The following is a 27,455-nucleotide window of genomic DNA, read 5'->3' on the forward strand; positions in this document are numbered from 1 at the left end:
CGCATTCCTTCAGCGAAGCATGCATGTGCATGAGTGTATGGTTAAGTCGCTTCAGTCATGTCTGACCCTTTGTACCATATGGACTCTAGCCCACCAGGCTCCTCTGTCCATGGGATTCTCCAGTAAGAAGATTGGAGTGGTTTGTTATGACCTTCTGCAGGGCATCTTCCTGATCCAGGGATCAAACCCATGTCTCTTATTATCTCCTGCATTGGCAGGCAGGTTTTTTAACACTAGCACCAAAAGTATAATAGTTGTAACTGCTTCAAATCCTTCAAACACTTCATATTTTCAACAATTTTGACTTTAATCCTGAAAATGTTTTCACATAAAGAAACTGAGAAGAAAATTATTTAAGTAACTTGCAAAACATCATTCCACAAGTTAAATATCAGTTCAAGTACTCACACCCACACACCTAGGTCTGATTCCATAGCCCATGTTTATTTCAGTCACACCATTAGAAATTACTAACAGAACCAGTACATGGTTTTGTATGAAACCTGGCTAATGGCTCCAGCAAGAACTCACTGAAGAATTTGTGGTTCTTCCAGAATTGCATTGAGCTTAATCCTACATATCTATGTCTAGACAAAGAATTATATATTTTCTATCATTTAATAGCTTATTTCATTCATTTAGGTGTAATGGGTAGTTTTTAACTCACATTTTTCTTGTCTTTCAAAGTCCTAAGCTTCTTATCTATGAAATACAACCGAAGTAAAATATTTGGAAACTCCATTTAAAACTTGCAATCAAGATTTAGGCAGCAGCTTATTGGAAAGAATAGAGTTAGATGTAGTGAACAGTTTTTATTTTTTTGTTTTTTGTTGTTAAGATGGGTTACAGCCCATAATCTCATTTCTTGGTATTAACATGTTGATGATTTTGGGACTTCTCTGTTGGTCCAGTGGTCAAAACTCCATACTCCCAGTGCAGGGGGTCTGGGTTCAATCCCTACTCAGGGAGCTAGATCTTACATGCTGCAACTAATGATCCCACTTGCCACAACTAAGGCGTGGTGTAGCCCAATAAATAAATAATTTTTGAAAAACATATTGTGATTTTATTTCATCAAGTTACCTAAGTTAGGGCTGTCTTGACATGCTACTTATCCACCATCATATTTGTAATCATCACTTAACAGCAGACCAGGTAGAACAAACGAACCACCCGAACAAACAAACAAAAATAGAAAGATCACTGAGGACAGTTAATGTATGTGTGAGCAAGAGTCCAAGATCTGAACACTGAAAAAAAAGCCTGGAAGATTTTCCAGGGAAGAAGAGGACTGACCCACAATGAGACAGTATTTTCTGACCTTAGATATAAAAGGTATGGCTTTTATCTATAAGGCAGTCCAACACCCTGACATTGCTCAAGAAGTTACAAATTAGAGATCTTTTCCCACAGTTACTCAAAGGTCAGAAATATAACTCTCCATTCATCAATGGCGTATCTCTGTGAGATCACAGAGTGACATGGTTAAATACATAAGCTTTATAAGAAGACAGATCTAGGTTCCAATCCCATCTCTATCATATTCTAGCTGTGTTATTTTCAATCAATTACTTAAAATCTCTAAGACTGTTTCCTTGTCTACAAAATAGGAATGAGAATAGTACCTATACCTCAGAAGGCCTTTGTTACTATTAAATTAAATCATGCACAGTGAAGCTTGTATTAAGATATTTCTAAAAATGTTAAAAATCAAAAACTTTAGCACTCCTTAAATCTCCTTATCCAAAATACAGTATGAATTTTAGGCATATTCTTCTTAAAAATTATTAACACTTAATAACATTTCCTCATTTATTGAAAAGTATCCTAAGTATATGAAACATGCAGAAGACTCCAAAAAGATACTAGAGGGATTCCTGGCAGTCAAGGGGTTAAGACTGCACTTCCAATGCAGGGGGCATAGGTTCAATCCGTGGTCAGGGAAATTATAGCCTACATGCCACATGGTGTGCCCAAAACAAATATATAAAAATAAAAAAATAGATACTAGACTTCTACAGGTTGACTTTTTAAAAAAGATTTCATAACTTGATATTTGGTACTCAAATCACATCACTTGCTTTCTTTAACTTGCTGTTATTCAACTTTGTGTATATTCATTACTATATTTAGTTCTGTCCAATTCACAGTGAAATAGACATAGAAGTCACGATAGTGGGGGAAGGGGAGATGTGGAGATAAAAGTATATTTATAGCCCATGCATAATTCTGGCAGAAAGATATCAGAACACATTAAGGTTCTAAAACAAAAATCTGCCCCAGGCTTTCAGAACTTCTGAAGTCATTATTTCTAAAAGGCCCACTTACACTCATTGGCATGCTCAAAATTAAAAAAATAAAAATCTTACCTGTAATGAAAGTATCAGAGGATTCATTGAACCCTATGGCCATGAGAAAGCAAGATTCTCCCCTCTCTGGCTCTCCAGGGCAAAAAAAAAGGGAAGAAAACTCTATAAATGTGCCTATTTTATGAGGGAATGAGATTCTGTTCCTTCACAGTCTCCAAAAACTTTAACCTCTTTTATCCGTAAGTTGGATATTTGGACCCTGAATTATTTAATTATACTTCACGTAAATATAACTAAAAATCAGACAGTGGATGGATGAGTTCAGTATTCTATATGTAAAATAGACATATAGGAAGTAGTGACCACATGCACATTTATGAATAGACTGTCTGGATTCACGTCTTTCTTTCAAAAGGGTTAAAGCTAAAATTAGAAAGTGCTTTCCTGAGTCAGCAGTGACTGTGGTGAAAAACTCAGCAGTGGTCACAGGACGGGAAAAGGTCAGTTTTGACTCCAACCCCAAAGAAAGGCAACGCCAAAGAATGCTCAAACTACCACACAATTGCACTCATCTCACACGCTAGTAAAGTAATGCTCAAAATTATCCAAGCCAGGCTTCAACAGTATGTGAACCATAAACCTCCAGATGTTCAAGCTGGATTTAGAAAAGGCAGAGGAACCAGAGGTCAAATAGCCAACATCCACTGGGTTATCAAAAAAGCAAGAGAGTTCTGGAAAAATATCTATTTCTGATTTTTTGACTATGCCAAAGCCTATGACTGTGTGGGTCATCACAAACTGTGGAAAATTCTGGAAGAGATGGGAATACCAGACCACCTGACCTGCCTCTTGAGAAATCTGTATGCAGGTGAGGAAGCAACAGTTAAAACTGGACATGGAAAAACAGACTGGTTCCAAATAGGAAAAGGAGTACGTCAAGGCTGTATATTGTCACCCTGCTTATTTAACTTATATGCAGAGTACATCATGAGAAATGTGGGGCTGGAAGAAGCACAAGCTGGAATCAAGATTGCCGGGAGAAACATCAATAACCTCAGATAAGCAGATGACACCACCCTTATGGCAGAAAGTGAAGAAGAACTAAAGAGCCTCTTGATGAAAGTGAAAGAGGAGCGTGAAAAGCTGGCTTAAAGCTCAACATTCAGAAAAATAAGATCATGGCATCTGTTCCCATCACTTCATGGCAAATAGATGGGGAAACAGTGGAAACAGTGGCTGACTTTATTTTGGGGGGCTCCAAAATCACCACAGATGGTGACTGCAACCATGAAATTAAAAGACGCTTACTCCTTGAAAGAAAAGTTATGACCAACCTAGACAGCATATTAAAAAGCAGAGACATTACTTTGCCAATAAAGGTCCGTCTAGTCAAGGCTATGGTTTTTCCAGTAGTCATGTACGGATGTGAGAGTTGGACTATAAAGAAAGTGGAGCACCAAAGAATTGATGCTTTTGAACTGTGGTGTTGGAGAAGACTCTTGAGAGTCCCTTGGACTGCACGGAGATCCAACCAGTCCATCCTAAGGGAAATCGGCCCTGAATATTCATTGGAAGGACTGATGCTAAAGCTGTAACTCCAATACATTGGCCACCTGATGCAAAGAACCGACTCATTTGAAAAGACCCTGATGCTGGGAAAGATTGAAGGCGAGTGGAGAAGGGGATGACAGAGGATGAGACGGTTGGATGGCATCACTGACTCAATGGACATGAGTCTGAGTAAACTCCAGGTGTTGGTGATGGACAGGGAGGCCTGGCGTGCTGCATTCCATGGGGTCACGAAGAGTCGGACATGACTGAGCAACTGAATTGAACTGAACTGATCCTGAGTCCCATAAGCAGTAAAGGCAATGAGTCTCATGTGTGGGAGTCCAATATTAGTCGTGTCATCCCTTGATCACTGTTTGTGCACTGCTAAAGGCTAGTATAAAGGGTTATGTGTTCTGTACAAAAGATTTTATTTCCCTCTAATGGTGTTCTATTCCCATGTGTAATCTCATACTACAACCCAAATCACAAGAAAATCAAATAAAATGAATGATAGTTCAGAGATTCGTCGTGGAGTTGAGAAAGTTGGTAAAATTGTAAGACATAAAACAACTAATTCAAAGCATTGAGTAGACTTCAAAAATGATTGCAAATAGTGTTTACATATTTTAAGACAAGGGAAACATTTTATTTTAACACGGATTTGCCAATGTAATATTTTTGAATGAAATTAAAACCAAACCTTAGTTATTGGTCCCCATGGAAAGAAAAGGTCCTGGGGTGATTAAAACCAATGTACAACCTAATATAAGCAGTATCATACCTTCAATCCACAGATCAATATCTCCAAAGAGTGGCCAAGAAAACCTTAGACTTTTCAGCATTTTTAAACTATAATTTGTTCAGCTAAATCAACTTCATAGATAATTCTACAATCAGTAGCATACAACCATGAAAAAATAAATGTTAACAACAAAAACAAAATGGATTTGTATATGCTATGACTGCCCTGGTCTTATATTAAAGAAAAACTTACATCCACTCAGGTTTGTCTACATGAAAGCAAACACAGTACCCTTCAGCATTTCAATGTCCTTCGAAACTATTTATCATGGTAGATTAGTGCATCAACTATTTCTGACCAATTTAAAATATCTATTATAATACTGCCATTTCCAGATATCTGTGCATGTTCTTTTGAAGCATGACATTCACTGACCACTTATTTCACTTGATTCATAAAAAGGTTGAATATGTCAATTTTCCAGGTCTTCCTCTCAGTCCTTTTGAATTCAATACTGAAACAGATTATAATTTCCTTAGAAAATACCAAAGAAGACAATCCATCTCTCCCTATATCCTCTGGTTTTTACTTTAAGAGGGTTTTACCTGGCTCATTCATTCTCTCCAGATCTCACGGGAAAAATCCTGCTCTGTTTCATGCTACTCACACATTTTTCTTTTAAGAATTCCTCACAAAGGAGGAAATGTGTGTGCTTTTTAGTTGTTCTTGGGTCAGGAATTACCCCGGAGAAGGAAATGGCAACCCACTCCAGTACTCTTGCCTGAGGATTCCAGGGACAGAGGAGCCTGGCGGGCTACAGTCCATGGGATCTCAAAGAGTTGGACATGACTGTGCGACGAACCTTCTTTCTTTCTTTACTAAATAAAACCAAATTTCTATTAAATATTTACAACAAATTGTAAACACCTTACATACAAAAATCTCCTAAAGGCAATAGTTTAAGTAAAATTCTCCTTCAAAGGATAAAAAATTCTTATTGATTAAAATCACTTTCTTTAGCTCTCAAAATATTTTGGAGACAGTCATAATGACTTAAGTCCGAATCTTTTAAAATGCCTAACAGGTTACAGAATAAAGAATATTTTTATACCCACTCTCCATTAAAAATATTGCTAGAAAAATATATAAGAGATGGCCTTAGCCCACAGTAACAATGAAAACAAAATGTACAAAATATGTGAATAAAATTTAAAATAGAATCTTAAATTTACAGTAAGTAGAGGGGAAGCAGGGAAGAAGATCATTCCAAATATTCAAACATAAGCTGGTCATATTTTAAATATTCTTCATATGTTTGAATTGTGAGTATAATTTTGTCACGACACTTAAAAAAGTCATCTTCTTAGTGATGTAACCAGTCAAACTTAAAATGTTAACTTTCTTTTAAAAAATGCATTGGTTTATTTTCCTAAGCTAAGTAATATGGCTGAAACTCTATTACACACTCCTTAGAACATCCAATTTCTTTTAATAGTGGAATTTTGTTAAAATGAACTTACTCCAGGAAATCATATTCCTAATCTATAAACCCTGGAAATGAAAGAAAGCTGACATCAAGTTTATCTGCTACGAATAAGATAAGAAGTTCTTTGAATGCAAGGAGGAAAACAGAAAGGCATAGAACACACCAGCACACATTGCCATTTTCCATACACCAATCTGTATGTTATACTGAATGGTTCTGGTGGGCAAGAGAGAAGGTCAATGAATATTCTTTCATGGTACCAGGGGTAAAGAGAGTTGAAAGATAATTACCATTTGATGACTGAACAACAGAAAGGCAACAGTCCCTCTCACCTACATAATTAGAGACTCATTATAGAGTGTGATAGCTATGTAGACAAAGATCAAAGAAATTTAATGATCCTGAATACTTTTAGCACAGGGTAACTCTCTTAGAATGCAAGTAGGTCAAACCAGTCAATCCTAAAGGAAATCAATCCTGAATATTCAATGAAAGGACTGAAGCTGAAGCTCCAATACTTGGGCCACCTGATGTGAAGAGCTGACTCATTAGAAAAGACCCTGATGCTGGGAAAGATTGAAGGCAGGTGGAGAAGGGATCAACAGAGGAGAAGACTGTTGGATGGCATCTCTGACCCAAAGGACATGAGTTTGAGCAAGCTCTGGAATACAGTGAAGGAGAGCAAAGCCTGGCATGCTGCAGTCCATGGGGATGCAAAGAGTTGGACACAACTGAGCAAATGAACAACAATAAAAAACAGTAACAGAGTTGAGGGTAATACAAGAAGTATTTGACTCCAAAGGCAAAACTTAGCGACTGAACAAAAACAAAGAAACAAAGAATCTGCAATCAAACCACAAAGAATCCACAATCAAACCACAAAGGATCATTTCTTTGGGTCCTCATGGTAAATGTTAAAAAATTCGTAGCAAGTTCAAATGTTTTATTGTCTCAGAATGTGATCTGTAATGTTAATTTTCTGGTCTTTTCTAGTTTATCTTCATGTAATATTTTAAAATCTCTTTCCTCCAAAACTGAGAAAAATACTATTATGTATCTGTATGCACATACATGCACTCTTAAAATAGTTAAATATCTTAATACCTCCAATTTTAATAAATTTTTTCAAAGCATAATCATTCAACAATGAAGAGATAAAATCCTTAATAACCCCACATTCAACACCTTGATAATTCTTAAGCCTTATCTAACAGAAATTAAACCCAAAAAGCTCATTATTTTTCTCTTTCACTGTGATATAAGTGATCTAAAGCAATGACAACAAAACAATAATAATAAACTGTACATGGAATGCAGATAAAACCTTCATAGGATTACAATGCAGTATAAAGTTCCTAAGTAAAAAAAATATTAACCTTCTACTACATTCAGCCTGGCTTGCACTTATTTTCAGAAAAATCTAGAAACATAGCTAATCATAAAAGTTACACATTTGATGTCTTTTAAAACCTATGAATGCTTTTTAAAGAAAGCAAAATGCTTTAATTGCTGAAGTATCTTTGACCTCCTTCAAAAATGCAAAGACTTTCTTTTCAATTAGAACAAGTAAAAACCACAACAAACACTAAAAACTTTAACATGGTTTTATCTTCATTTATAAACAAGCTTCCATGAAAGAACATGAACTAATAAGAGTAGTTTTATTAAACTAAGTTACTCCATATTGGCTCCTTCATTTTACAGATGAAGAAAATAAACAATTTCATTAACTTGTCTTAGATCATGAGGGTTTTTAATACCAAAACTATGATTGGAATCAATCAATCCTCAGTCATTACATACCTCCCACTCAACTATATTATCAACAATTAACAAATATATCACCAATTAGTGATTATGAGTTTTTTAGGTTATTTTCCTTTCATGAAGGAATACCAGATGCAGGTAAAAATTTATCTAAATATTGTCAATGTGTATATTTAAACATGAAAGCAATATCAGTGAAGTGTTTTTCATTTGCTTTTAAATGTATTATGGAATCAAGAAGCAAGAGAAACTTTAGGTAATAAACACATTGGAGATGTTCAAACATATACTTTCTTTCTGCTTCCCATATACCAGTGAATAAAATAGTTACTTGCTCAGCACAAATGCAGAGCCTTGTCATGTTGCAATTCATTACTATAGTTGTACACATACCAATGAAATACAGTAAATGCTCACTTCAAAAAATGTACCAATTGTTAACTGATATCTGGCTTGACGTAAAAATACATTAGGAAGCACTTGGAAAAATGGAGCCATTCAACTTTCAGTTCAGTTCAGTTCAGTCACTCAGTCATGTCTGACTCTTTGTGACCCCATAGACTGCAGCATCCCAGGCCTCCCTGTCCATCACCAACTTCTGGGGTTCACCCAAACCCATGTCTATCGAGTCGGTGATGCCACCCAATCATCTCTTCCTCTGTAGTCCCGTTTTCCTCCTGCCCTCAATCTTTCCCAGCATCAGGGTCTTTTCAAATGAGTCAGCTCTTTGCATCAGGTGACCAAAGTATAGGAGTTTCAGCCTCAACATCAGTCATTGCAATGAACCCCCAGGACTGATCTCCTTTAGGATAGACTGTTTGGATCTCCTTGCAGTCCAAGGGACTCTCAAGAGTCTTCTCCAACACCACAGTTGAAAAGCATCAATTCTTCAGCGCTCAGTCTTCTTCACAGTCCAACTCTCACATCCATACATGACCACTGGAAAAACCATAGCCTTGACTAGACGGACCTTTGTTGGCAAAGTAATAGCTCTGCTTTTCAATATGCTATCTAGGTTGGTCATAACTTTCCTTCCAAGGAGTAAGCGTCTTTTAATTTCATGGCTGCAGTCACCATCTGCAGTGATTTTGGAGCCCAAGAAAATAAAGTCTGACACTGTTTCCACTGTTTGCCCATCTATTTCCCATGAAGTGATGGGACCGGATGCCATGATCTTCGTTTTCTGAATGTTGAGCTTTAAGCCAACTTTTTCACTCTCCTCTTTCACTTTCATCAAGAGGCTCTTTAGTTCTTCGCTTTCTGCCATAAAGGTGGTGTCATCTGCATATCTGAGGTTATTGATATTTCTCCCTGCAATCTTGATTCCAGCTTGTGCTTCTTTCAGCCCAGTGTTTCTCATGATGTACTCTGCATAGAAGTTAAGTAAGCAGGGTGATGATATACAGCCTTGACGTACTCCTTTTCCTATTTGGAACCAGTCTGTTGTTCCATGTCCAGTTCTAACGGTTGCTTCCTGACCTGCATACAGATTTCTCAAGAGGCAGGTCGAGTGGTCTGGTATTCCCATCTCTTTCAGAATTTTGCACAGTTTATTGTGATCCATGCAGTCAAAGGCTTTGACATAGTCAATAAAACTTTAGTTTATTCAACTTTAGTTTAGAAATAAAACTTCTTGGTTAGCCTTTCTTGCTTCCTTACCTAGCATGAAGTGGTCAATCATCTTAAGTTTGCTTCTGATAGAGTTCAGAACACAATACCCAAAAATATGGCACTCTAGCATATTCAATATCTTAAGCTGAAGGACTAGGAAAAGGACAGAAGCAAGAAAGTCACTCTGACCTCATTCTTCCCCAGCCTACCCTTCTTCTTCTCTGAAAGCAGGAGATAAATCTTCCATGTGAAAGGTACCCACCCTGCCTGTAACTCTAGGAAGGAAGGCATTTGTGTCATCTGACACAGGGAACTACAGAAGCCTGTATATATAAACTTTGTTAAACTAACCCTTAGCTTCCTAGTTACTTCTTCATCATGTACTACCCCTAGTCCAAATCCCTTTGTCTTGTCAATTTTTCACAAATTTGTTGTTTCTTTGTCTAACAGGTATAAAAGGTTCTGGTTTTGTTCAGTTCTTTGGGTCTTCATTCTCTTGGAAGTCTCCAGTGTTTATGTACCCCCCCCAAAAAAAGTGGTAAAATTTGTATTCTTTTCTCCTGTTAATTTTTATTACGTTAATTTGCAGACCCAGCCAGAGACTCTGAGAGGGTCAAGTAAAACATTTTCCTCCTCTACACTTCCCACTAACTTCCTTAACTTCTCTAACCCTCTGTGCTTTGCCTTGCTCACTCTGGCTATACTAAACTTTTAACAAACCCAATGAACTCTTATTTTGCTGGATAGATCAGTTCCTCTGCCAATTCCTGTCTGCAAATGGAATGAGGCCTGAATTAGAGTACTGACAATGGAAACACAAAAACTATGCAAGAGATATGTCAAATAAGAATGGGAAATATGATGAATAGGAGTATCAAAGATAAGCCTATATCATACACACAGGGTTCATAGCCAAATCCTTGAATAGATGGATGAGTGCTTTAAGTCCAGAATTATGCTTACCTAAGCACCACAGTATGTGTTCAGAATGGTGCTTCTAATCTCCACAGTACTATTTGATCATTCATATTTATCTAGCATCTCTCCTTTCAATATGTTTCAAAAATTTCCAACCACATATCTGAAAAATCAATATGCATGTATAATTTGCTCTTGGCCCTCAAAATTAACTCTTCTATAGCTGACCCTACTTTTATTACTCTAATTTTCCAAGATTATTTGAAAGACTTGAGAAATGCATGAAGGTGAATATTTGCACCAAACTATTGTCATGAGCAAATTAAGACACATGATTTCAACCTGTAAAATCAGTATTATAATTATAATTTATAAACAATACAAAATAATAACGGAAACCAAAATTAATGAAAAGCTCACATAGCTCAGTGTAACATACCTGCATCCTATTTCTGGGAGAAACTATACGACAAAATAAACTGACAGAAGTTTTTTTTTTCAAGGTAAAAAACATGTCATAAAGTCAGAGGATATCCCCAGGGCAATATCCCATACCATTTACATTTAAAATATTTTGCCATTTTAATTGATGCTTATAATGCTCCCCTCAACAACACTATAAAAACTCTTTAACATTTTCTTTATCAAAGAAAAATGCTTAATGTAGTTTCAGTGTTGGAGTCATTTCAGGGTATTCTTATTCTTGAACAAATGCTAATTCACATATGGAAATTTATGATAACTCAATTTTTTGAAATCCATTTAACACTCTAGCACTTAGTCTTCAATATTTTTTGATGAATGAATATTAAATACAAAAATTTAAGAAACGATCTCCAGGAAACTCTCTTGGAAGCTGGTATTAAGGATGCTATGGTACCCTTAGAATCCACGTGCAATGTGGATTTGATCCCTGGGTTGGGAAGTTCCCCTGGAGAAGAGAATGGCTACCTACTCCAGTATCCTGGCCTGCAGAATTCCATGGACTACAGTCCATGGGGTCACAAAGGGTCAGACATGACTGAGCTACTTTCACACACATATATGAAAACCTAGAGAAGGAAACGGCAACCCACTCCAATATTCTTGCCTGAGAATCCCATGGATAGAGGAGCCTGGCAGGCTACCGTCCATGGGGTCGCAAAGAATTGGACAAGACTGAGCGACCTCACTTTCACTTTCAGAGCAATACTCAGTACTCAGGCCTCATTCTCCAAAACAGAATTAGACCCAATCTGCATATTTTCAGTAATGCTGGGTGCTGCAAAACAGACCTAACAAATATGAGTGCATTGATTCGGTACTTAGAAAGGTTTGAGATTCATATTCATATGGCAAACTACTAAGCTAGCCATCTCACTTGAAGCTGATTTAGATTTCCAAAGTGCACTACAGTGTTATACTCCCTTCTATGTTCTCCTTTCATGGATTCCATCTCGATAGAAGATTTTCAGGTTTAAACTGCCTGATGTGAGAGGCCACACACCTATAGCTGTGTTGACCAGGTGGGAAATGTCCCCAAATGAGCTGTCCATTATCTGACACCACTCGAACAGCCAAGGTCATAGAGCAAACACTGTTATCTATTGCACAAGGATTTTCTTTCAATTGACTGCACAGAATACCTGCACTCCAGGTGCTAGCTGGTGTCTTAATCATGAATTGTCAGCTATCCAGCTCCTATCAAAAGTCCAGCAGAGATGATAGATATTCCAGAGGGAGAGCCTCGGGGACATTTCTCAAGTACATCTTGGTAGCAGCTTAGATTATGGGGAAGCTGTACACCAGTATTATTACTCTGGGTTTTTTTAAAAATACCATGACTTTACTTTTTTTTAAACTCAACGGAGGAAATGGACATTCGCAATCCTCTGCACTTTATGGAAACTATCAAAGACTCAGTTCTACTGTGTTGTTCAATACCCCTCATCCAGAGAAACACAAAATAAAATTCTCTCAGCTTAGAATTAGAAAGAATGAAAAAAAAAAAAAAAAAGAATTAGAAAGAACGTCCTTCCCTGAAAAAAATAAATGCACTATCATTCATCAGATAACAATTATATCTATTAATATTCTGCCATCTTCCCCCCTGGGCTACAGGGTAGACTGGAACCATTTTATACTCAAATCACTACCTGGCATTGTCCTAGGCATTTTAAAAACTATCAAGTTTACTTGGACCTTATATGTTTATCCACATCTTAGTGGGATATCTGCATCTATTATTGAGAGCTGCAATTGCTTTAGTAAGAGTCCCATAATGATAAGTGTATAAAACTCTAATGTGTGCCCAAGACCTTTACTTAAATTAATTCATATAAACCAAAATAATAATATTTCAAATGACACATATTTAGAAGCTTTCTCTTCCCAAGGCAAATGTTGAATATATGGAAAATACAATAAAATGCATATAAAGTATTTTTAAATGGAAGCTCACCTTCTATTAAGAAATCCATTTAATTATTGTGCCTAGACTCTACTGCTTTATTTTATATACCTTTAGACAATTGTTATATATACAGATTGGTTGTCAAATTAAAAACACAGCATTTAAATGAGAAAATGTACTGCCTTGGTGAAACTTCCTATGTCATATAATAATGCCAACATAGGAGTCATCATTTATTCTACTTTAATGTCTATAACTTCTTACTAAAACAATACTTCAGAACTTGAGTCAGTATTTGCTGTTCCTATGTTTTTTCTTTTTGAAAATAATATAGAACACATAGATCTACTTTGGTTCTGTAATGAGATATAATACTGAATCTGCCTTAAACTAAAATTCTGTTTTAAAGCTAATATTATATTTAAAAAGTTCAATATCACTGAATATTTATGGGACCAACATAGCTAAATGAGCCAATATGGTTGCCACGAATACAAACTGTTGACCAAGATTTTAAAAGAAAGTATAAAATTTGACTTAACTATTCTGAATTTACTATTTTCTAGTGTATGTAAAAATGTAGTACGGTCCTCTAAAACAATTTATGCATTTGAAAGTTAAAGCCAACAAATTTAAATAACAACCTTGATTTTGCGATGCTGCATATAATGGTGCCTTATGAGGTGTGCTCACAATTTTAAGTCCTATTCACATTTCTGCACCTAAAAAATTGCCCTCATTATTCTGTTTTTCATAGGTAGTCCAATGCAAAATGTTCTGAAGGTATTGATCTGCATCTAATGTTATATTAACTTTCTAAGTAGTGTCAGCTGCTTTGCCAAGCTTTTAATACATTTAATATAGGCTGTTTAAATAGTTATTAACATTCATAATTCAGAAAGTACTTTCTATTCCTAATTTGTATTACTGTCAACAGCTATTTTCATTGTGATGATTATGTTAAAATGCATATTAATGTGCTAGACAAAAATGTTTAAATCTAAAAGGAACTTAGAAAGTATCAAGAAAAAACAAATGTGCCAGAGGTAACACAAATAACTACACATACATAAACTGTAAGAGATATTTTATGTGTTTTCACCTGCTTGAAAACTGGCTGAGGAAGCCATCATCACATAAAGGGTAAATATACACACTATGCCATGAGTTTGGGGGATTAACTAAGATACCAAGCAAAAAAAAAAAAAAAGTTTCTCAGTGGGATAATATACCCTTCAATCTATAAGGCAATTTCAGCAACAACTCTGAAAGAATTCTACACAACCACAATTCTCATACTATTCTGCAAACCAATATTATTGTTTTTGTCATATGTTGAGAAAGCTTAGTAACAATGATTTATTGCTACACATTTCTCTGGATCTTCATAAAATGTATTACCAAATACCTATACATCCTGTAATGGGTCGGTTGGGAACAAAATTGTTGAAACTCATTGGTTATTTCTCAGCAGACACGGCTTCCTTTCATAAAATTTAGTAAAGGAATATGAACAAAAATCTGTAAGTAACAACACAGTTCTCATTCTAAAAAACAGACCACGGTACATGCAAATTCTAATTCCATTTGTGATAGCAGATTGGGATTTATTTATAGTCAAAACGCATGGACTTTTAGGGTGTTAAACAGAGTTGTAAATGTCAGAGGAGTGTGTAATTTCCTCGGTTCTGTCATGCTACGGTAAAGATTTGAAGCAGCAGACCAGTGTTATAACTCAGTTTTATTTGGCAAGCAAAGCATAGTACATCCTCTAGGCATGAGGGTTAGTTAGTTAGTTCAGTCGCTCAGTCGTGTCCGACTCTTTGTGACCCCATGAATCGCAGCATGCAGGCCTCCCTGTCCATCACCAACTCCCGGAGTTCACCCAGACTCACGTCCATCGAGTCAGTGATGCCATCCAGCCATCTCATCCTCTGTCGTCCCCTTCTCCTCTTGCCTCCAACCCCTCCCAGCATCAGAGTCTTTTCCAATAAGTCAACTCTTCGCATGAGGTGGCCAAAGTACTGAAGTTTCAGCTTTAGCATCATTCCTTCCAAAGAAATCCCAGGGCTGATCTCCTTCAGAATGGACTAGTTGGATCTCCTTGCAGTTCAAGGGACTCTCAAGAATCTTCTCCAAAGCACAGTTCAAATGCATCAAATCTTTGGCGCTCAGCCTTCTTCACAGTCCAACTCTCACATCCATACATGACCACAGGAAAAACCATAGCCTTGACTAGACGGACTTTTGTTGGCAAAGTAATGTCTCTGCTTTTGAATATATTATCTAGGTTGGTCATAACTTTGCTTCCAAGGAGTAAGCGTCTTTTAATTTCATGGCTGCAGTCACCATCTGCAGTGATTCTGGAGCCCAGAAAAATAAAGTCTGACACTGTTTCCACTGTTTCCCCATCTATTTCCCATGAAGTGCTGGGAACAGATGCCATGATCTTCGTTTTCTGAATGTTGAGCTTTAAGCCAACTTTTTCACTCTCCTCTTACACTTTCATCAAGAGGCTTTTTAGTTCCTCTTCACTTTCTGCCATAAGGGTGGTTTCATCTGCATATCTGAGGTTATTGATATTTCTCCCGGCAATCTTGATTCCAGCCTGTGCTTCTTCCAGCCCAGCGTTTCTCATGATGTACTCTGCATGTAAGTTAAATAAGCAGGGTGACAATATACAGTCTTGACGAACTCCTTTTCCTATTTGGAACCAGTCTGCTATTCCATGTCCAGTTCTAAGTGTTGCTTCCTGACCTGCATATAGATTTCTCAAGAGGCAGGTCAGGTGGTCTGGTATTCCCATCTCTTTCAGAATTTTCCACAGTTTATTGTGATCCACACAGTCAAAGGCTTTGGCATAGTCAATAAAGCAGAAATAGATGTTTTTCTGGAACTCTCTTGCTTTTTTCACGATCCAGCAGATGTTGGCAATTTGATCTCTGGTTCCTCTGCCTTTTCTTAAACCAGCTTGAACATCAGGAAGTTCACAGTTTATGTATTGCTGAAGCCTGGCTTGGAGAATTTTGAGCATTACTTTACTAGCATGTGAGATGAGTGCAATTGTGCGGTAGTTTGAGTATTCTTTGGCACTGCCTTTCTTTGGGATTGGAATGAAAACTGACCTTTTCCAGTCCTGTGGCCACTGCTGAGTTTCCCAAATTTTCTGGCATATTGAGTGCAGCACTTTCACAGCATCATCTTTCATGATTTGAAATAGCTCAACTGGAATTCCATCACCTCCACTAGCTTTGTTCGTAGTGATGCTTTCTAAGGCTCACTTCACTTCACATTCCAGAATGTCTGGCTTTAGGTGAGTGATCATACCATGGTGATTATCTTGGTCATGAAGATCTTTTTTGTACAGTTCTTCTGTGTATTCTTGCCACCTCTTCTTAATATCTTCTGCTTCTGTTAGGTCCATACCATTTCTGTCCTTTATTGAGCCCATCTTTGCATGAAATGTTCTCTTGGTATCTCTAATTTTCTTGAAGAGATCTCTAGTCTTTCCCATTCTATTGTTTTCCTCTATTTCTTTGCACTGATTGCTGAGGAAGGCTTTCTTATCTCTTCTTGCTATTCTTTGGAACTCTGCATTCAGATGCTTATATCTTTCCTTTAACCGAAAAAAACAGAGGGGCTCAATCTTGGCTCGTCTTTTTATATGTTTTGTCTCCTCCCCTGAGCCTACCCTATGTAAATTGGGCTAGCCAGGAGGGCTGTTTGTTTCACCTGAGGTTCTCACTCTCGTCCTCGGATTTTCTTTTTTCCATCTTCACAGGCTTTTTCCTTTCTTTGTCTTGCCACCACCATTTTGGACTCCTTTTTCCTATTCTAACTACCTAACATAAACATTCAATTTCATTAACTCACCATGCAACCATAAGAAGACCACTGTAGAAAGCAAGCTATTTAATCTATGAAGTGAAGTCGCTCAGTTGTGTCCGACTCTTTGTGACTCCATGGACTGTGCCCTACCAGGCTTCTCAGTCTATGGGATTTTCCCAGGCAAAAGTACTGGAGTGGGTTGTCATTTCCTCCTCCAGGGGATCTTCCCGACCCAAGGATTGAACCCAGGTCTTCCACATTGTAGGCAGATACTTTACCCTCAGAGCCACCAGGGAAGCCTGGTATTTTATCTATACCTGATGAATATGTGAATATGCTTCAAATCGAACCAACAGGTTTCACTCCTGTGAGGAGGAAGTTAGCTTCATTCTTTTTCTCTGATTACATCTAAAAATGCATGGCCACAAAATAGAGCCAGATTAATGCAAACTCACTCTCACTGCTGGAGAAGCATTGGCTGTTATTCATGATGGGTCAATATCTACATCAAATCACACATTATTGTATATAAATTACACCGTGCCTGCCATCGTGAAACAAATAAGAGGGCAAGAGGTTCCCTTCCCCAGAGGAGTCTAAAATCTAACTGAGAAAAGCAAGCATACATGCATGAAACTATTATGGAGCATAAGCAGGTACAGGTGAATTTATACAGTACAAAATAAATGTTAAAGGAATTTATAGTAAGGTAGTGATTTGGGATATGGCCAGTTAATGATAGCTTATAAAAGGGATTGACTGAAATGGACAGGATTCTGTTTAATTTTCTGAAATGACTGTACTTTGAGAATGTTTAGCAAAACTATTAGTGTGTATGGGTGCTTAAATATTATTTCACTATGGGCTGAACACAAGGAAATCAGTTGAAACTGTGGTACAGAAGCAAATCAGTAACGAGAGGCCAAATGTCCATATTCTAAAGAATAGAAGCTTTGGAAAATAGTTATATAACAGAGACTTAGAGACTACTTCCTCCAATATTTTAAAGGAAACTATATTCTAAGTCTAATTAGAGTATTTTTTTTCTTTTTTGGCCAACCCAATACTTCTTATTGATTTTTTAGATACATTTCAAAAGCTGATAATTAAATTAGCTATTTTCTTTTCATTATTTCGAGGTACAGTAATTTATCTCCATGCATAAATCATTATTATTTTTATTTCCATTGTTTTTACACCCCCTACTGAAATTATGATTATATTTAATGGTTAATTCATTTTTTTACATTTAACCACCAAGTCTTTTTTCCATTATAATTTTTTTGTATTTAAAATTTTTTATACAACTGTAAAGGTTACTTTCCATTTATAGTCCTCCTTGTTATACAGTATCTTATACCCAGTAGTTATTTCCCTTTTCGCCACCACCCACTGGTAAGCACTAGTTTGTTATTTCTATCCATGAGTTTGGAGCACATTATGCTAAATAAAGTAAGTCAGGCAGAGAAAGACACTACATGATACCACTTATGTGTGAAATCTAAAACATCCAACAAACTAGTGAATATCAAGTATTCTTTTTTTTTTTTTTTTTTAAGCATTATTCTTACAAGAGGGCTTCCCAGGTGGTTTTATTGGTAAAGAACTTGCTTGCCAATTCAGGAGACATAAGAAATGTAGATTTAATCCCTGGGTCAGGAAAATCCCCTGGAGGAGGGCATGGCAACCCACTCCAGTATTCTTGCCTGGAGAATCCCATGGACAGAGGAGCCTGGTCACAAAGAGTCAGACATGACCGAAGTGACCTAGCATGCATTGTTATAAGAGACAAAGAAAGGACAAACAGAGAAGTAGAGAAGGCCGTGTGACAGAGGAGGCAGAGATTGGAGTTATGCTGCTTCACAAGCCAAAAAGTGCCATAACCTGAAGAATCTCTAAAGATCCTCCCTTAGAGCCTTAGGAGGGACCTGATTGTCAACACCTTGATATCAGACTTCTGGCCACTTGAACTGTGAGAGAATACATTTCTGTTGTTTAAAGTCACCCAGTTTTTGCTAACTGTTATGGAAGTCTTAGGAAACTATTAACAGAACAATATTAAATGACTCCTGTTGAATTTCAAGGATTCCTTTACTGTTATATAAGAAATAAGACATGATGCATTCAAGTTGATTTTTCCATGTGCTATTTTTTGTTTTCTATACAATTTCCTCATCACTGTACAAATTACTCTCTTTCCTGGGTTTATTCTTGGTTTCCTCCTTTTATGATTTTGTTGTTGTTTCATTGTTCCTGTTTGTTTCTGTCCACAAGGAAGAGTAATTACTTGTTTGCTCTGTTGCTTTGATCATTTATTTTTTGGTTTCTGGGAAAGAGGTTTTAAAGTAGAGGGTGGTTAGATAAAATCTTACAACTATTGGTGGGTTTAAATCTGATGGAAATAGAAAGTATGGTTTATACTACAGAATGATATTTGCAAGTCTAAGGAATAAAAGTTTTTTTTTTTTTTTTAATTTGGAAGCTCTGAGTTAACACATTTAAACATGTTTATTTCCTGTAGGATTTCTTCCACCCACAACAAACATTAGCATTGCTTTTTAAAAGGCTTTTAGGATTTCTAAAAGCCTTTTAAAAAAGCAATGCTAATGTTTGTTGTGGGTGGGAAAAATACTACAGTACTTTCAGAACTTTAACCACATGATGTACACACAAATCCCACTACCACCACTTTTTTATTTTTTTTTGAGGGGTGGCTTGAGAGTGTCTTTATATCAGGAAAAAGAAAAAGTTTTGGTCCAGAGTCAAATGGAAAGTCTAAGGAAATAAAATAAAATAAAATAAAAGTCTAAGGAAAGGCTACTGCTCGGGGGTGGCTTACTTGACTTTGGTAAGAATTCATAGTACACTCAGAGGAAAATTAAGGACACTGTTGCTCTTTCATTTTTTTTTTTTCCCCTCTGCTCTTGAAACCCACACATACACACAGGAACACTAGAGGCAGTTCATGGTAGCAGTTTGTTATGTTTTGTCATTCACTCAACTTTTAATGCCACAGGTGTGTGTGTGTTAGAAGCTCAGTCGTATCCGACTCTTTGCGACCCCATGGACTGCAGCCTACCAGGCTCCTTTGTCCATGAGATTTTCCAGGCAAGGATACTGGAGTGGGTTGCTATTTCCTTCTCCAGGGGATCTTCCCAACCCAGGGATCGAAGCCAGGTCTCCTGCACTGCTGGCAGATCCTTTACCAACTGAGCTACAATGCCACAAGGAATAAACCTAAATGCGTAATAAACAGCACAAACAAAACATAATCTTTGACCTTAAGGAAACGTCCACATAGAAACTTTCTTATTTTAATAAAGTTCCTGTATTGGTGGTACTTGACAAGCTCATATCCCCTTCTTAGGGAAGCACTCTCCAGAGACACTTTCTTGGGTGGAAAAAATCTGGACCATATCACTGTGTCCCCCTCTCCCTTAACAAGTACAAACCGGAGTCAATTAGGGACTGTCACCTGACCAGTGGTGTGGCCAGCACTTAAGCAGGCCTGTAGGCTGAGGTGGCCTGGCATGAAAACCTGTGCCAGAGCAGAAACAAACGGGAGCCAGAGTCACCCCATTAAGAATTCAAAATGGGGAATACAGAGAAGGCCAGGTAGTTAATGTTGGGAAAAAAGCAGACTCATGTAGAGTCCATGTTCACAATGGAACAAATCAGGGAGAGGCACCATGAATTTCTGCTGCTGTGTTGGAGACTCACGACAAAAATAATCAGGCTCTAGGACTACCTTGGGATATCAAGTGATCTTCCATATCAGCCTCTATGAGGCACAGCTATATGGCTGTCGCTAGAATTTCTGTGAAATTTCTAACTCTTTCATTGCAACATGTAACATGTCTCCCTGCTTCTACCCAGAGTTATCCCTTAAAAATCTCTTCAGGTCAGGTTCACTACTCTCCTTGAAACCCTCTAATAGCTTCCCAGCTCACTCAGTGTAAAAGCCAAAGTCCTACCAAGGGTTCACAATTCTATGCCTCCCACCACACTGTGCTTTTTGACATTCCTGGAACAGGCCAAGCATTTGCTGTGGATGTTTCCTTTTTCTCACAATGGTCTTCCTCCAGTGGACATCATAGCTTACTTCCACACTTTCTTTAGATTTCTGCTCACATGTCATTCAAGTCAGGGAGGCCTTCACTGGCCATATGATACAAAATAGTAACATTCTCTCCCAGGACAGATCACAACCTGACAATTCATGTATGTGTATATTTTATTAATTGTCTGACTTCTCTTACTAGAATGTAAGCTCCATAAGGACAGACCCCAGATGGACAAGGGGAATTTGTTATTCCTTTACGGGATATCCATCTGCTATATAAAAACAAACTACATAATATTGAATGTTATTTATTGACCCGTTCCAACTGAAGGTATTACCAAAAAATTAACACATAATAGTAAAATAAGCTTTCATTATTTATCATATAGTTATGTATCAGAATAATATCATATGGATGGCATTTGAATTACTAGAAGTATCATCGATATGTATGGAGCAAGTGAAAGTCACTCAGTCGTGTCTGAGTCTTTGCAATCCCATGGACTATACAGTCCATGGAATTCTCCAGGCCAGAATACTGGAATGGGTAGCCATCTCCTTCTCCAGGGGATCTTCCCAACCCAGGGATCGAACCCAGGTGTACCACATAGCAGACGGATTGTTTACCAGCTGAGCCATTCGGGAAGCACAGAGCTATGAGGTCATAAAAAAAGGGCTTTCCAATGCAATGATATATATTCTTAAGATACAATTACACTTACACTTTACAAATACAATTGTAATTACACTTGAAATAATAAATGCATTGGTTTAATTAAATCATTAATTAATCATTATGGTTAATCATATTAACCATTGATTTTTAATCAGTAAAAATGCAGGCACAGTGTGTTATAGTGTCATTGAAAATTAACAAGTTATATGGCTAAGTTCTCTACAACTATAATAAAAATAAATTGTTTCTTAAACTGGTAGATGAAAAACATAGGTATTTTTATATTCCCCTTTATACCTGTTGCTAAAATATTTCATAGTTCTTTTTTTTTAAACTCAAGTCAGGCAAATTTTAATGAAAGAAATAAAGTCAAAAGATTTAGTATGTGACTAGAATGAAAGGAGGATATTTTAAAAGACTTGCCTTATTGTGAGGTAGTATAAAGAAGTGGATAAGGACCCAGCATTGGAATCTTAGCTCTGACAGTTACTAGCCATATAGCATTAAAATGGAGCAAATTACTTAACCTTTCTGAGCCTCAAATTCCTCATCTATAAAATGTGAACAATATTAATACTAATCATAATGATTCTCTGGTTTTATGTGTGTATTTCAAGTCCTTAGAACATTTCCTGGAGGATAATAAATGGTATATATATAACTATTTCTTGCTATCATTTTTTAAAAATATTTTAAAGATGCCTGTAGGGCATCTGGGAAGACATTTGGAGATGAATGTCTGAATTTCAAGAGAAAAGTCTGAGCTAGAAATATAAATCTAGCCATCACAAGAGCACACACACATACACACATATTCTCTCTTTTAGAACAGTACCTAGCAGAAAATAAGTACTATACAAATGTTACAATGTTAACTAGTATAATTTTTAATAAGTATTTCAGAAATCAATTAAATTTAAGCTTATTAAAATGAAAGCTAATTCTTATTGCATAAGTAAGTGCTCACTAAAAGTTTAATGACTGAAAAGAATTCACAGTTGTTAGCTTTTTTTGTTCATCATTATAAAAGGTGAATAGAAATTGTAAAAATAAGACAATTTACAGTTCTCAGATTACCCTCAACATATAAATCTAAATTTAGTAGATAAAACATTACTGGCAATTATAACAATAATATTAACCTTGACTTGAAAACATTTTCAAATTTATTTATTCCATTTAGAATCAACTTTAATACAAATCCAGTCATTTCTTATGTCTATGAGAATCATCAATTATGTTCTTCAGGCTCCTCAGAATTAAATGCCCCTGCCCAAAATAGTCAACAGTATTTCTCCAGGATTTCTATCTTATCCTCAAAGATGTGGCTCACATATAGGGCAGAACTGGAGAGGAAGGGGACCACTGGCCAAATTTATTCACTGTGTAGACAAAACTGAAAAATAAGTCTGCATGCCAAGTGGATGAATTACAATGAATCTGAGAAATCTACTAACCCTAACATGCATTAAATATGCACGTATGGCAATCTAGCAATTGTTACTGCCTCAAAATGTTTGTTGATTTCCATTCACATTATTGATTTCCATCACATTCCATTCACATATATTCCATTCACAGAATACTTAGTATTCTTCCATTGCTGTCGCTCACCTGCAGCAGAATCCCAGTAAAGCTCAAGAAGTGTAAAGTGGGGAAGAGTGCTAGGGTAATTAACAAAGCTAACAAGGATCCCAAGTCACAAAGAGAGGACAGCTCCTGTCAAAGGCTCTGGGAGAGAGTGGGGGTGTTCTCTGGCCTTAAATTCAGGTGTTCAGAGAAGTGTCAGTTCCCAGGCACTAAGGCAACCAAATAAAGCTTTTTTTTTTTTTTTTTTTAAAGTTGCTATTTTCCTGGTTCTGAAGGAATATTCCTAGAGGGGAAAATTGACTACCTATCCAACCACCAATTGAGTCAACTTGGTAATTAGCAAGTGACCTACCAAGTCATAAATGTCAGATTTTAATCTCAGGGTGCCTGAATCTGTATAAGTAATACCACAAAAGAATATTGTCTCTTAGACTACTTTCCACACTGAGATTCTAAGGAAGAAATATGCCCATTGTCTCTCCCTCAGTATGGTTTTCCCCAGGGCAGGCAACCTTTTCAACAGAGTGGTTCAGAATTTCTGTTTGTGAAGACTAGAATTTGGAAAGACTGTCTGATTATTTAAATAACAAACACGTTTTATAGTATTTTAACCATTTCCATCTTACAAAGGAATATCGCTTATTTCATTGCTTTTGAAGAGTAAAAAAAGTTTAGTTTATACCTCAGGAAGTTTAAGCAACAATTGGTGATAATTTTTTCTTAGAATTGGCAAAGAAAGGCCACCTTCTGACAGTCTGGACTGCTGGCTTTTCTCTGTTTTTTCACCTTCTTTTTTGTTGAGACAAGTAATGCTTTTCTCTTCTACCTGTCTAAATGAATATATATAATTTTTCTTTCCACTAATGTAACAAAACCAGTAACTTGAAAGATACCATCTTTAGTGTATGTACAACTGAGTGCTTACTTTATTCAATTATTTAAAAGCCTCACATATTTAATATAACCTATACTAAAATGCAGGGCTTCCCAAGTGGCACTAGTGGTAAAGAACCTGCCTGCCAATGCAGGAGACAAAAGAGATGCAGGTTCAATCCCTGAGTTGGGAAGATACCCTGGAGAAGGAAATGGCAATCCACTCTAGTATTCTTGCCTGGACAATGCCATGGACAGACGAGCCTGGCTGTCCATAGGGTTGCAAAGAGTCAGACACAACTGAAGTGACTTAGCAGGCATGCATACTAAAATATATTATTACAAAAAGGATATAATATATGTTATTGACATTACATACAGAAGAGAAAAAAATCCCTCTGGATAATTAAAATGTTAATATTCAAAAGCAAAACTAAAGGCTTTTTGAATGAATTTAGGAAAACAAATCACACAATGAAGATTTGCAAAAGTGCTTTAATAAAATATTTGCATAAACTTTCATTAAACTTGCTAAGCTTAATAATATTCCTATAAGTACTTGTTCATCTAACCTAAAGAATAAAACCTTCTTATACATAAAATAGAGCATTTAGTATTATAAATAATACATCAAAACATAAAACTTACATCAAGTCTGGTATCTGTGTACTATGCAACTACAAGAGATTATAATTTATAAAAATATTACAATGAATTGAAAACAATTATGCTTTAAGAAAAAAAGTCCAAGCTGACCCTGCCATTTAAATGTAGTATAATTTTATCTTTTAAAAACATAAACTTATGGTAATAAGAGCAGATTACTATATGAACATGAACTGGGTACCTGAATCCAAAAACTACTTTCTTTAGCTCATCTGAATTAATCAGCTACTATATTTAGCATAACATAACAGTATGAATATAAGATGCTAAATCAAAACATAGAAAATGAGTCTATGTAAAAACAACACTTTTTTTGTCTCTTAACTGGCTCCTTGACTGCATCTATTTTCTCCTAATACATGGATATTTCGGAAAAAGAAGCTCCCACGCAAGAAAATAATAATTTTCAACTTTTTCTGTACTTTTGCTTCCCCAAATTCATCCATCCAGGAGTGTTTTCATCTGTTCATTGGTAAATCCTACAAAAAGGCCAGTCAACTTATTTATCATCATCTCTTTCTAAGCTTCAAATATAGTTAGAAAAACAGTTAAGTTCAAAGCAGCTGGAAAAGCAGTGAGGTTCCAAAGGATGCCACTTCCAATCTTTTGTTACAAAAAAAATCTGCTTCCTAAAAGTCAAACAAACTCAGTCACAACAGGAGGCAGGGTCTTCGGAAAATGAAAAAAAAGTTTCGGTGCTTCAATCAGCAGATTTGAAATGCTCTTCATCCACAGTGAGGGTAGATGTGGCCCTCCACAGTCAGATAATCAATGGCTTGCTTGACGGTCCAGATGCTCAGGTCGCAAAGCTTGGTCTGGAGCTCATGAATGCTCTTGCCTTCCCTATGGAGGACACTCATGAATCAAATGCAGCACCTCGTTTTGGACGAAACTGGGGTGGTGCTCGCCGTGCTTCTGGGCTTCATCCATTTCTGATGGATCAACAGGGCCACTTTGCCCAGAGGCCGCTTGGCAGGTGTTATCCAGCATCATGTGTACCTTGACCATTTCTAGAATATGTATGTGCTGTACTCGTTCATGTCTTGGAGGACATGGATTTTCAACATCTCAAGGCTCTTCACCTCCGCAGAACATTCGAGGATACCAAACACTGGTATATACTCCCACTGGAAGCAGAGTCACCTCCTGCTTTGCTTTATCTCTGCCAACCCACTGGCAGACCTCGATAGGTTTAGTGGTCATATCATCAATCTTATAAAGTAACTTACAGTCTTCTCTGCCTGCCTGATTATTCCCATGACAGAAACTTGGGAAATCTTGATTCCTCTATTCTTGAAGATGTTATCAACCAGACTGGAGGTGAGCAGTTGGTTTACACAAGGAACAACAGCCTGGATTTGGGCCTGGATCCCATGGACTTAGTAGCAAGAGCTACCCTGCCCTGAGACAGTGGGTCACTGCTTCCGCTGGCTCCACCTGGGGCAGAAATGCTGCCATAGCTCCCAAACCCATTCTTACTCATTTTAAGGGCAGCTCCCGCAAAAGAGGAAGTGGGCTTTGGCTCCAGCTAGCAAGTTCCACAGGCAGGCTCCAACCTTTAGCATAGGCTACCACCCAATGCGGAGTTTGTGAGGCCTGCAACTGTGGAGCCAATCAGTTGCCAGGATGCAGCTGTCTGGCAACTGGGACCTGCCAGCTTCTCACTTCACCCAAGAATTCTTTGGCGTGGTCTGATACCTGTTCTGCTGTATTTTAAAAGACCCATGTGCAATTTCAAACTTTTTCCGCTATCTTTATAAAAATACATTTTAACAAGGTTCCCCTGCCCCCACTTTATTACTAAATGTCACAAAATCTATAGGCACATGTAAAAGATTCATTTATTCACTCATTCAGTTAACCATTCAACAGAAATTTTCAGAGCAGTAAGTTCAGTATAGTTTGTGTGAGGAGGCAGTGGTGGCAGAGCAGGGTGGCAGGACAGGGACAAGGGAGAATCCGCCACTTTTACTGTCCTAAAGGACTCACATATTCAAATCATTAAAACCAGAAGCATTCTGGAAAAAATAGCAAGACAGCCACCTCTGAATAATTATCAAATCCAAATGCAAGTCATATCTTATGATTACCTTTTTAAACTATTTATTGGAGAATTACACTCTTCGAGTTATTCTGCCAAATGCATTACTGGTAAAAATAGATAGTATAAGATATTTCAATTTATACATAAATTCAAACAAAACAACTGAGCTCTAAATTATTTGCAAGCTTCTGTGGATAGGTCAAGGAAGTACTAGTCCCATCCTATATTAGGAAAATCAAGAAAAAAATGGAAATAACAGTTTCTGTATACTCAAATTTCTGAACTTAATATTTTAGTAACTGCGGAAGTAGATCCCAGAATATTTTCATATTATACTGAAAATCTATTTATCCCTATAAAGACATTTTATGTGGAGTGTATTTAACTTAAAGGCTTTTTATGGTTGATAAAAGAACACCAATTATTGGAATCTATCACTAGCAAGAACTTCTTCCTTAAAAATCCTTCACACCTAGGTAATAACCTAAATGTGTAGATTTTTAAGGAGTTTGTTAATATTCTCCTATTTACTTTATTGGTTAAAATAAACTGATTTTTGCTATCCCAAATTACATAAAAGTGTGAATAAATATCTAAAACTTGTAAGAGAATACAAAATTCTATTTACTTCTCAAGTTAAAAAGGAATAATATCAGACTTCCCTGGTGGCACAGTGGATGGGCATCCACCTGCCAGTGCAGAGATATGGGTTCAATCCCTGGTCTGGGAGGGTTCCACATGCCAGTGACTGGCTGGGCACGTGCTCCACAACTGCTGAGCCCACCTCTAGAGCCTGCAAGACGAAACTACTGAGCCTGCGTACTGCGATCACTAAAGCTGGTGCACCTGGAGTCTGTGCTTTGCAACGAGAAGCCTCCACAATGAGAGGTCCGCACACTGTAACAAAGAGGAGCCCCTGCTCACCATGACTAGGGAAAG

General features: G+C 37.0%; 2 protein-coding genes across 2 annotated transcripts in view; both read right to left on the bottom strand.

Moving 5' to 3' along the window:
• Positions 1-27,455, bottom strand: part of DIAPH2 (diaphanous related formin 2) — a 983,285-nt gene that overhangs the window by 711,000 nt on the left and 244,830 nt on the right. The gene's annotated exons all lie outside the window — the stretch shown is intronic.
• Positions 24,559-26,581, bottom strand: RPA4 (replication protein A4). The gene is given in 7 exon segments (XM_005911819.2): positions 24,559-25,208; positions 25,210-25,320; positions 25,322-25,495; positions 25,498-25,585; positions 25,587-25,692; positions 25,695-25,841; positions 25,844-26,581. Coding segments are annotated over 7 exon segments (774 nt in total). The 5' UTR covers positions 25,956-26,581; the 3' UTR covers positions 24,559-25,172.

This window comes from Bos mutus, chromosome X, assembly GCF_027580195.1.
Source record: "Bos mutus isolate GX-2022 chromosome X, NWIPB_WYAK_1.1, whole genome shotgun sequence".
Classification (NCBI taxonomy): domain Eukaryota; kingdom Metazoa; phylum Chordata; class Mammalia; order Artiodactyla; family Bovidae; genus Bos; species Bos mutus.